This window comes from Bombus vosnesenskii, unplaced genomic scaffold, assembly GCF_011952255.1.
Source record: "Bombus vosnesenskii isolate JDL3184/JDL3185 unplaced genomic scaffold, Bvos_JDL3184-5_v1.1 scf7180000013340, whole genome shotgun sequence".
NCBI classification, from domain to species: domain Eukaryota; kingdom Metazoa; phylum Arthropoda; class Insecta; order Hymenoptera; family Apidae; genus Bombus; species Bombus vosnesenskii.
The window spans coordinates 1,089,605-1,102,351 of record NW_022882977.1 but is presented as its reverse complement, the minus strand read 5'-3'; the positions used below and the strand labels follow the sequence as shown (position 1 = coordinate 1,102,351).

Below are 12,747 nucleotides of genomic sequence, written 5' to 3'. Positions count from 1 at the left end.
ATTTGGAGTCAGCAGCTGACAGTCTGATACCAGTCAACAGTACGAAGGGGATTGTTGGGGTTGGGAGGGCGTGGGTGTCATTCGTGGTCCGATTACACGAATAGAAACTGAGGTCCAACATTTACCGCATATTTATTTTTAAACATTGTAAGCATTCGCTTTGTAAGTTTCGACCGGATGCTTTTATATATATATGTACATCTAATGCCAATACAACCACCTACATAATCTGCGCCCTGAGTGACCAGTGTAAGCGCTGAAATTAATCTAGTCGTGTTAGAGCTTTTAAGCGAGGCGCGCAAGTTTCTGACAATTCTGACGGCAATTAACGATAAAATTCTAAAAAGTGTATATCTTGTGTTGCGCGATACTATTAACTTTAAGTGTAATTCAACGAAATCGTATATTCGTGTACGTTTCGGAACAAGATAATTTTATTGTCGAGGTAAAAGCAAATAAATATTTAAAACTTAAAGAATTTGTATCGCATTTCCCGAATATAATTCCATATGCTTATCCTTCTAAATGTGATTTTTACATTATATATATGATTGTGTGTGTGCTGCAGTTTTTCACGCTTGTCGTCCTTAAAATGATTTTACACATTTTTAAATTGATATTTACGTGTAGTAATATTAAGGATGGTAGGAAATTCAAGGTGCCAGGGATGTGAGTTACATGAACTATGTAACACTGTACTTGTACCGTATTCATCTTGAATATAAGATGCTGATGTTACATCATTGCACATGCGTAAAATCACTCCCACCCGATGACGACGAGCCAATAAAAAATCGATATGTTTAAAATTTTAACGGACAAGCTTTAATTAGGTATTCTCTTAACTTTTATTAGTTAATAGTGAAATCTTGAATCTGATGGATCTTGAGTAGTAAGTAAGCGGTTACATGTGTTGTCGCTGTATTTATTCCGATAGTGTCTCTCTGTCTTGTTAAAATACTGCATAGCGCTTTCATAGCTCTGTAGTCGCGCCATTTTTACTGTTTCGTTTTGCTTTCATTACCGTTATCATTTCAATTATTTAATACGCGTTACAATAAAATGACAATAATAAGTGGCTATCACAATGAATATCGAGTTAATTTATATAACAGTGCGTTTAGCACACTATCAGTTAAAAATTTTAAGTTATTACAAATTTCATATTTGCTCTCATATATACATGTACTCTTTCTTTAAGATGAATAAATATTTCGTTTGTCCTCGTATTTATACTTGAGTGCGGTAGATAGGTAATACGTAATTTAATACATAATCGTATATCTAGTACATAAATAAGCTGTATTTTAGCTGTTATAAATAAATTAGCTGTGTTTTATTTTAACTAAGAATGAAGTTATAGATACAAACAGCAATGAAATTGACGAAATTTTAGTTTCGTATCGTTATGTAAAGCAAATTTTGTCTGTTTTGAGCATTTTTTGCGTTAGAAACCGTAAGAAAAAAGTTACTGAAAGCATATACTATAGAGAAGTTTGATACATGTAGCGTGAACGATAATAGTATGGCAATTTGATTTATTTCTTAATAATAGAAACTGTAGAATTTTGGCAATTTTTGGCTAGCTTACGTTCGCAAACAACGTGCCAATTTCAATCTCCTTATTACGAGCAAATATGAAATACTTATCATGTTTATCGTTCAAGCGATATCATCATTTCGAGATGGAATAATAGCCAATCTGACAAACAAAGTCAGCTGTACAAATAAATACTGTATTTTTCTCAAGTGTTTTCAAAATTATATAAATTACTGAACATGCATCTAGATTTATTGAAATAAATTATAAAAAAAGTAATATTGTTTCGAGTATTAAGAAAAGGAAAAAGTATTAAAATTGATAAAAAAATTATAAAAAATTAAATTGTGTAAAAATATTTTGTATATTTATTCGTATTTTTACGAATGATTTTCCTTACTATTTTAACGCGATGTAAAAATTCATAATTCATCGTAATGTGGATGAAAAAAGGGAAAAATGTGTACTTTCGTACGTAATGTGCACTCGAGACTGGGAATGAGTTTAATCTAGCGCTAGCAAGTATTTTTAACACAATCACGTATACGAACGTTAATTTATGTGGTCAATGGGCTGAAGCTAATGCATAACGTTCAATCCTACTACCATAAAACGTTCATGTATGAAAATTACCTTAAAGTTCAAGGGAAGTATATACGGTTAGAGAGAATATTAGAAGCAAAATAGATATATTGATCAAGGGAATCGAAATAACAAGGTACAATTAATAAATATATATTAATAAATATATATAGGTATCAGTGTATTAGTACAAACTAATTACATTAAATTTTCTACAAAAAGCAAGTTTCTAATCGAAGCACTTGTGCCCGAAAATTATTATTTACTTTTAACAGTAGATCTATCAGATCTATTAGATCGAGTCGTAATGCTTGTAGTTAAATATGCTGTATATATGCATATCAACGGTTCTAATTAAAGCGGTTATGAAATATATATATATATATATATATATATATATATATATATATATATATATATATGTATTAATCATATTTCTATCATAATAAAAGATAATATTAATATTTGCCAAAAGCACTTGTACGTCTTGGGTAATTGCTAAATGTCATTCAAAAAGTTAAAGATTAGCTTTGTCTTTTGGAAAATATTGCGAATATAACAAGATTGAATCGACGCAATCTGTTGTATGGATCAGTAAAACGCAGTGTAACAATTTTTTTCATTTCTAGTCTTTTCACGATTTTCGCTAATCGCAAGGATGCTATTTCATAATAATAATCCATAAAAACGCAAACACCTTGCTTATAAGCAATCTATCAATGCCGTAATAGATATAAATATATTTATAATAAGTATAAATAAGAGATGTAAGAAAGAGATATAAACCGTGCTTCTAAACCTTAGATAAAATTAGAATATGATATCTTCGTTAATCCCCTGATAATCAGGTATTTAACCAGTTAACTGCGCTTGACGTGTATACTCGTCATTGTTTGATTTTATCTGCGCGCCCTGTAAGGTATTTTTGATACTAAAGTTCGCAGTTAACAGGTTAAAACGGTTGCTATTAGCGTTTGAAATGACTAGTAGCGTAATCGTAATGCACATGATATGGTGGCATGGTTCGCGAATCTTTAACCTTCTCCGTTTAAAATTCTGAATTCTAAAATCTTCTATCCTCACCTTTCCTTTTTTCACCCCCTCTACTTTCCGCGTCGTCCTCTATGCTAATTTCTCCCTCTGTTTTTCTACAATCTGGTACTAGATGTCTTAGCGCATCTGTTCCCACACAGGTCACATCTTCTTTCAGCTATCACGTTCCATCTTTTTGTGTTTTCATATCTTATCTGTGCTATTCCTTCCTTTCTTCCCGTTGTTCTAATGAATTTATAATTTATACCCTTCACTGTATCTGGATCGTTTTCTTCTACATTTCTTTTTCGCTTGTTTTCCTTCTTTTATCAGTGTATCCACTCCGGCTTGACTTATCCCATCCCTTTTTATATGTATTATAACCTTGTCAAGATTTCGTTACGCCTTTGGGCTTGTTTTCACTTTCACGATCGTGCTGTCATAGTCAAATTCGTCGTGAAGCGATATTAAAATCGGAAATTCGAGAAAAACGAGCTTGTCGTGTGATCTTCTTTCGTGATCTTCGTATACAATGACGTGCGAATTCTTTTGGTAGCAAATACGTTATTGGATACATATGTACGTATACTAATTCATCTGTGAAATATTTCACATTGGTGCAACGTAAAATCATCCGTGGAACATTCGCGTATCGATCATTTAGGGGAACTAACCAAGCAGATCGCCATCATAATGTTCAAAATCTGATGGAATTGAATTAATGGGCAAAAGGTACATTCTTGCTAGGACGAAAAACAGACGGCAGTAGCGGACATTTGCAAGTTATATCTCGAACAAGAATTTATATCCACTGTACGAGAAGCATCGGGAAAATCTGAGAGGATGAAGACCGTCTGGATAATCGGTGGGCCAGGATGTGGGAAAGGAACACAGTGCGAACGAATAATTGCAAAATATGGATTCTTTCACATAAGCAGCGGTGATCTACTGCGAGAAGAAGTTGCCAGTGGTAGTCCCAGAGGAGCTTCGCTACAGGAAACCATGTCCCAAGGTTTATTTGTCTCAACGGTAAATAATGTTTCGTAATGTTTAAACACGATGTCAGATTATTCCATGAATTTGTAAGTTGCTTGAAAAGTATTCGTATTGTTTTTGCCAGTTGATTTTTTCTGTTATATCCTACGCGTTGTACGACTCGGAATGGAATCGAAATAGTTATTTAAATATTCTTTTACTCGATAATAGATACTGCTTGTAGCTGGACATCAAATACATCGAGTAAAAATAGAGCAATTAAGTATAGGGAATAATAGTAAATAGTAGTAGTAAATGAGAAATATTAATTACTCATAAAAAATATATTTCATCTTACTCATATTCTGATCTTGATAAAACATTTTTTTTATAACAAACAAACTGAATATTTTAAAAGCTTTTAAAAAATAAAAGCTAGGTGAAAAGATTTCAAATGAAGAAATTCATTGTCAAGTAAGACAAGTTTTTTTAGGAATGCACTTACGAAGCTACCTAATACCAAATAAATGACAAAGAGTTATCGAAATACGTAAACAGTGCAGACGTTGTTTAACGATGTATTAATGCTATAAGCATATAGATACGTATGTAACATACATATGTAATATCTCCAGATTGTTCCCAGATTTTACTCTGTCGGTTTCTGCATTATCTATCTATCGATAATAGATCTTTAATCAAATAGCGACATTATATATGTATCATCTATTATTCACTATAAAATATTCAATTATTGTTATAATTACTATACTTATATGTACATACGTAATAAATACGAATACTCCTCTTACAGATGCATATAACGGTACATAAAAAATGGTGAATTTTTGTTTACTTTGTTATCGCTCGAAGTTGGTATCTATGACTAAAATTCGCGTACGTCATCGTACGTTATATGAGTTTTAAGAAATGTCGAACCACGCGATACGAGTCTGTAAAAATAATCGTCAAGCGTAGAGCGATAAAATTATAGACAAAATATACAGGGTGCGGCCGAATAATACGTACAAGCGGGCACGAGGTGATTCCTTATGAAAAAATAAGAACAAAATATAGAATAAAATTTTTTCATTTAAGACTTAGTTTACAAAAAAATCGAATTTGAAAATTTATCAAGTATATTTGAATGTAGCTAATTCCGGACTAGACAGAACTGTATAATCGACAGAAGGTCATTCTACGTGTAAAAATAAACGGAAAATGTACAATAAAATTTTTTCTCAAGATGCTCTGTTTCCGAAAAAATAAATTTGAAAATTCATCGTACGCGCGTAAGTACTAGATCGATTCCTAATTAAATATGTTCGAACTCTATTTTCTTGAAAATAAAGCCTTGAACGAAAATATTTTATTTTATATCTTGTACATACTTTCGCTTCTACGATAACAACCTATCAATTATTTACTCGTATCCAGTCGGTAATTAGCCATGTTCAAGTATACTTGAGAAGTTTTCAAACTCGATTTTCTCGAAAACTAGACCTTAATGAAAAAATTTTATTCCATATTTTGTATTTATTTTTTATAAGGACTCGCTTCGTGCTCACTTGTACATGTTATTCGGCTGCACCCTGTATGTTATCTGGCGATGGATGGTTTATTCGTTATCGGATGATGAATCACAAGCTTATTAAAGATCCATTTCCGCACAACGGTACCCGTTCCGTGTCCGCCTCGTGTTTGTGCTGTTTACGCGTTAGTATTTTTATACGACCACTGACCAGGGATGGTCCGGGATGTATTCGAGACGAACGTGCCAGTTGGTTTGAGGTTTCAAGTTAAACACGATACAAGTACGCGCAAGAAAATGTTAGCTACAATAGCGATACTTTTGGCAACGAATAATTTCTTTTGTTCATCGAACTTTATGTAAATTCTTATATTATCTGATTAATCAATTCCTCGATTTTTGTTAATATGAGAATTTATATAAAGTTAGACGAACGAAAGAAATAACAATGAATGTACAATTTTTAATGAAATTTTAAAACCGGTCATTTGACCAGGCCTGGTGAGAATAGGTTATGGATCGTCACTAATCTACTATACGCTTGTACACACATATACTCTTTTACTCTTGGGCAAAAATATCTTTTTCACGGTTCGTTACGCACAGACTGCCGGAACAGTTTCCATTAATAAAAATCACTAATCTGTGCAAAATTTAAGGTCGATTGGGTAAGGAAGATGGATACCCCTGAATCTTCGAACATAAAAATCATTATTTCAATGACGCGCGTAAAGTCGATTTTACATGCGATTATCTTCCAAGTTATTGATTATAGGAAAAAACACTGCATTCTATATTACTATATTCTATTCAGTTGTTTCGTTCTTGAAAAGAACGAACGTAAGCCTAGAAAATATTACGAAACTCTTTTTTTCAAATTTTTCAAATAGCTACATAGTTTAGGAATACATAGTATATATACATAGCATACACACACGTATATCATGTGTTTCATTTCCCATTTTGAAAACATTTTGAACGGATCTGAAATGTACAAGTAGTGTGTACGAGTTAGAAAATATTTATCGCAAGTATGTATACACTCTGTGTAAATCATTTAAAAGATCTTTAAAAAGATTGTCCAACATAGTCCAAGATCGTCCAAATTGTCTTTACATTATTTCATACTTTGTTCGAACATGGCGTATCTCTTAATATCGGACGAGTACGTTTGACGTATATAATGAGCGAAAACGATGGAAAAGAACGTAGAAAAGATTATTAACTATATTCGAATAGGCCTATTTTTTAAGAAATGGACAAAATGATAGCTAATAAAAGTTTCAGCGATCTTTTTTGTATTTGGTCTTTTTCCTAAGCTACTTTCGTAACCCATAACCTATTAAAAAATAAAAATAAAACAAATAATAAAAAGTATACAAACGTGAACGCTGTAATTAAAATATACATAGTACATGACAGAAAAGTATAAAAATATTCTTTGTTTTACTAGGATATCGTACTGGATCTGATAAGAGAACGGATGGAAAAGGCTAAGAAGGAAAAAGCTACAAAAACTGGATTTCTTATTGACGGATATCCCCGTGAATTAGAACAAGGTCTCCTTTTCGAAAAGAAAGTAAGCATTAACACGACGATTATACAAATATTACATATTACGTATAACTAGACTACGCATGTTTATAAGAAAGAATCGTTGACGTTTATATGGGCGAATGTTTTATACTGTTTCAAGTATATGGTTTTATAGTCATAGGTTTTATAGTTTCTGCAAGATGTCTCACGAGGAAACATTAGTCATCGATACATACAGTTTGGTTTAAAACCGTGTCTTTTTAATTTACTCCACAGATTTATGGACCTTTTTTTAACGTATTTCTAGTGAATATTGCCAGTTGTTTATCATTTATGACCAATTTGAAAGAATTCTTGGATTTATCCAATGAGCGATTGAGCAAAGTTTCATGTTGTTATACGCATAAATAAATAATGAAAAGTAGAAAAAGAAGAATATTTTAACGGAAATGTGCGTAACCTAAAAATATGAAAATCTTTTCAAAGAAAGTACTTATGAGTAATTATCCATCATACTTGTGCGATTTGTATGATTTTTTCTTTCTTCTACTTGATATACTTGTTACAATATACCGGCATCGTTTTATGGAAAAAGATGAGACATCCTGTATCTTTATAATAGATACTATGTACATTCTGTACATTTCTAATAAATTTCTTATAAATGCAAATATTCATAGTCTAATTATAGCAATAAGCAGTAGCAATTCCCAATAGAAAGATTATTGAAGTTTCGAAACACCAACGAATCTATGTCGCACGCTAACGTTATAACACAGAGAAATTTATTTACTTTTCTAACCTTCCATAGAACTTACGTATTTTTATTCACCTACAGTGTACAGTAGACTCTCGTATAATGCGGTTAATACGTTACGTGCTATATGAATTGGCGTTGCAGGAAATCGAGCTGTACGGGAAGTTTTCTCGTACATAACGCGCATAACCTAGCAAGTAAAGTACGTTTCATCAAATAAGACGGAAGTTTAAAAATAAATGGCATATATACGAAGATGATTAAAAACAAAACATATTATTAACGTTTGTAAAAAATCTCTTATTTCATTGAAATTTAATAAAAATGTAATTACATAAATTTATGCATCATGCTTTTTAACATTTTTTCAAATTGAAAAATACTTGTACAATCTTGATTGTTAGTCACTATCCGAATCGTCCAAAATCACATTCCAACGCCTTCGTTCCGTTGGAATTAAATATTCATTTTCAATCGTCGAATCGGCTTCGCTCATACAGGTTCGATCCTTTCAATGAATTTATTATCCTGCTTTATTATATGTATTTGGCGCGTTATAGGGATTGCGTTGTAGGAACTCGCGTTATACGGGAATCCACTGTATATTTGACGCAAACACGTAATATTGTCTGTGTTAAAATGTTATAAAGTAATGGACCAAAAGTTATGAAATACGCTATGAAATGAAAGGGAAAGTTGGGAATTGGCAACGTAAAAGAGAGAAAGACAGAGAAACAAGACTAATCGCGAGTGTTTTCATGAATTTAGGTGTGTCCTGTCGATTTAATCATTTTCTTCGATGTTTCGAACGAAACGTTAGAGAAGAGGCTACTAGGGCGCGCAGCAGTATCGCAAAGAGCTGACGATAATCTTGAAACGATCAAAAAGAGAATTCAGATATTTAACGTAAAAAATGGAGAAATTGTTAACCATTACAAAGACAAAGTTCTAAGAGTGAGTATTCGTGCGATCATTTTCTAATTCTTTTCAACATATTGGGCTATTTGGAAAGATTGTAGTGAAAAGGAGTTTGAAAGAACATATGTACATATTGTACATGTATATGTATAGTAAGCTTTCGTGCCATCAGAATTCGCGCTGTTCTGCGTTTTCACAAATAGTTTTTTCCTACATACTTCGGTAACCGATTACGTTAAATTATGATAATTTTGGTGTCCATCGTCTTTCAGCCAATATCAATTTTTATAAAATTTTAAATTATTGGATCTTTACGGAAAACGAATGGCACGATATGCGTCACTTCGACGAGTTTCATCGAGCGATTTATCGAATAGTTTCGTGATCGTTTGCTTCTTCGAGAGATTCTGTTGTTCTTCTTTATAAATCTTTCTTTTTTTTTCTTGTTGTTGTCGGCACACGACGTGTTTTTTTCTCGATCAATACCATCTTTTTATCTTTATCTACCAATATTTTTTATCTTTAATCGATGTATTTGCTGTCCAATTAAACGTAGTAAGTGTGTCAAGCAGCGTTCCGCAAAGGTATACGCTTGTGATAAGTAATTCTTCCGGAAATCTCATCGAGTATATATGACACGCAGAATAGACTAAATTTAGAGAATAGAATAGATCGACTGTTAAAAATGCTACGAATTTTTCCAACAACTCAATATAAACAAATCCTGATAACGAATAGACGCAATAATGGAACCTTCTTCAATGTTTCATGTAGATCAATGCTGAAGGCAGTGTGGATGATATATTCGCCGAAGTTTCCAAAGCGTTAGATGCTTTGTTGAAATTGAAATAGATCCTGAAGTCTCTCATAGAGATCCTTCTATAAAACCGTCAAAATCATTCGACATAATTCTTTGGAAGTCTACGATCAAAATATAAAATATATTTTACGTTTCTTACCCATTTGTATTTATACAAATATTTGATTTGTACAAGTCTATGAACGATTTATTCAACGTTTTGATAGTTTGGCGTACAGTAACGGTCGAATACGTGTATTAGATACCAAAGAGTACCTGTTCTTGTTGGCGATATATTCTATAACGAGTTAAAATAGAACTGTTAACGAAATAATTCACGATATTTCGTAGAAAATACCTCATCGTTTGATTGTTATAACATCGCTCGTAATTTTATCGATTGTTTCGAATAATAATAATAATAATAATAATTAATTGCGCTATTTCACAATCATGGAAAGCCCATTCTCCTAAAATCATTTCCTTCCTCTAGTTGAACGTCGACGTCCTTTCAATCGAATTCATCATCTTCATAAAATCTAGTAAAACTTCGAAATCTGTTGATTGCGTAAATCGAAATTCCGTTTCTATTGTGTACATATCGCGTCGACGTACAGGTTAATTGCTTTGTCCGTCGATCTGTGTCTCCCGATTATCCAAGAGTATCCCAGTTGTACAAAAAAATGATGCATTTTCAAGTAAACATTCAATCGGATAAGATTCTTCAGTGAATTAAAAAATGGAAAAGTTAATTGTAATTGTGACATACTTGATAGCGTGTTTAGGATTACACTTAATTACATGCGATAATTACTGTGAAATTAATTCACGACAGTTACCATACTACAAATTAATGAAATCTAACGCCCGTTCGAATCAGTTAATACTCTCAAGGAAAACGGTGCAAAATGTGAACGAGTGCAGGAAGTTCGCTTCGGTGAAGAAGGCTTTGGCATTTAATTATGGTTTAGACGATGACTATGGTAAGACGAAAGACGCTGATTGGAAACGTATCGTAATGTTCCACGGTGTTCAATCGGTGATCAATAGTTAGACGACTGTGTGTGTTTATGCATTTACAGTGACAAATAAAAGTATTGTGACATGGAATAGTACATTCTAAGTAGGGTCTTGTTTAAATTCCTGAAAAATTACGATTCTTTATTAAACGAAATCTTTCGTAAAATATAACTCTATCATGGGTTGAAAACAATTACGATTTCGATTCTGCTTCTTCAAATGCTCACGTAGAACTTTTATTATCCGAATAATTGTTACAATGAATTGAAATTTTCGTTCTCATTCTAATTCCTATATCAATTCTTATATAGCTTCTAGATTATTTTCTTGTTTTTTTCTTTTGCTTTTGCAACAGGTGCAAAACGATTCTACAATCGATTCTGGTATTAATTATACTATAATTTGTATCTTATGTTTCGCCAAAAAACAGTTTGTTATCTGTCTTTAATTTTTATCGTATGCATGTATGCTTAACGATACTGAATCGGCATGTATTTCAGTTTGGAAGTTATACACGTACCTGTCATAAAAAGATGTGTCACACGTACGAAGAATCAAGTTTTAGACAGATTTATACAGCATTTCTTTGGAAAATTTCATCCATACTAAATATTAATACCGGTCTTTGCTCGGTCACGTCATACGTATAAATATATGAAATATTCAAATAATATTCGATCTTGGTGAATTAAACAAATTCCTGTCTAGATTTTCCTTTAGCTGCGTTTATAAAAATGTGAATTTGCATGAATATCAGCAGTCTGTCGGTAATAATATAAAACTGCGTGCCAGAGTTTTGTTTCTGTTCACATAGAATTGAATATTGGCGTTCAGAATAAAAGTAAAACAACGAGGAAAATATGCCAAGCGCTTCAATGTCCTGAGATTTACAATTTTACTACGCTTGTGAAGGATAAGAATTATAAATATTATAGCACGTATCCCAGCTCCATACCAACTGGTAAAAAAAAAATAAAGAATAAAAGTATCGACATGTCGCAAGTAACAGGAATTTATACAAATTATTTTTATTGTAGGTTCTAGCTTCACACTGGTCTGCGTTCCTAGGACAGGGATATTTGTATTTTCGAGCGATAACTTGAATTACAGCCAAGCACGAATAGCTTGCCAAAAAATAAATGCATCGCTGGCTCACATAATCAGCGAGGAACGTACTAACGGGCTTGCAAAATACATTTCGCCAAACACACCTACTTTTGTCGGACTTAGTAACCGTAGAAATGGAAAATTTTGGATGAACGAATTTGGTATTTAATTTTAAGTTTGTATACGGTAAAATTTTGCCACATAACGTTTACATAAATTCATATTTTTTTTAATTATTGTTTAGAATTAGAAAATAATGCTTACGGTTAGGAAAAAATTAGTTTAAAAAGGATTCTAGTCTTTGATATCTCGCTTCTTTATAAATTCTGAAAAACTTATATACGGTATGATTAATAAAAATATTATACAATTTTTAGACGAACCACTTTTATGTTTTAATTATCGAGCATGGGGAAGGGGACAACCATCGCATTCAAAAGGATGTGTCACTCTGATACAACCACCTCAATTACAACTTGGACCTTTTTGGAAAGTTGTTCCTTGCGGTAGTGTGTTATCTTTTATCTGTGAAATTTCACCGATCTATTCATATTTGCATAGCTAGAAACTTTGAAATTTACAAGCAAGCATATTAATAGGTAGCAGTTTCAACTACACATATATGTGTGAAAAGCTAAAATAAAATAATATATTATGCTTTAAATGCTTTTAATACACACATTCGAATGTACTACTTATTAAAGAATATTCTAAATAAATATTTTTTGATCAGAAAATAAAATGTTAATTATTAAGTTACTTAGAACTTGTAACATTCCGATATTAATATAACTGTGAGTATAAAATGTACAAAAGAGAAAGCAATGAGTTGTTGTTAATGCATTAAAAACACAAATACTAATTATATACATAAGTTTAATACGTAGTTACAAGTATGATACTCATTACTAGCAGAAAAAAGTATTTCCTAACAAATTATTTACATTTGA

At 32.0% G+C, this 12,747-nt stretch overlaps 2 protein-coding genes across 6 annotated transcripts; both read left to right on the top strand.

Moving 5' to 3' along the window:
- Nucleotides 1-2: 2 nt before the first annotated feature.
- LOC117236063 (adenylate kinase isoenzyme 1) lies at nt 3-10,099 on the top strand. Of its 5 annotated transcripts, none has more exons than XM_033498681.1 (5): nt 3-445; nt 3,902-4,183; nt 7,114-7,239; nt 8,722-8,907; nt 9,646-10,099. In XM_033498681.1, exons 2-5 carry the CDS (start codon nt 3,998-4,000, stop codon nt 9,721-9,723), a joined length of 576 nt encoding a protein of 191 aa, XP_033354572.1. In that variant the 5' UTR covers nt 3-445; nt 3,902-3,997; the 3' UTR covers nt 9,724-10,099. The 5 variants fall into 5 exon arrangements, with proteins under 5 accessions (XP_033354572.1, XP_033354573.1, XP_033354575.1 ...); XM_033498682.1 differs by having other exon boundaries at nt 171-445; nt 3,887-4,183; XM_033498684.1 differs by lacking the exon at nt 3-445 and adding an exon at nt 764-892.
- A 103-nt stretch (nt 10,100-10,202) lies between these two features.
- LOC117236062 lies at nt 10,203-12,519 on the top strand. The gene is made up of 4 exons (XM_033498680.1): nt 10,203-10,653; nt 11,505-11,651; nt 11,728-11,958; nt 12,175-12,519. The coding sequence occupies exons 1-4, from the start codon at nt 10,410-10,412 to the stop codon at nt 12,360-12,362; spliced, it is 810 nt and encodes a 269-aa protein (XP_033354571.1). The 5' UTR covers nt 10,203-10,409; the 3' UTR covers nt 12,363-12,519.
- Nucleotides 12,520-12,747: the final 228 nt, after the last annotated feature.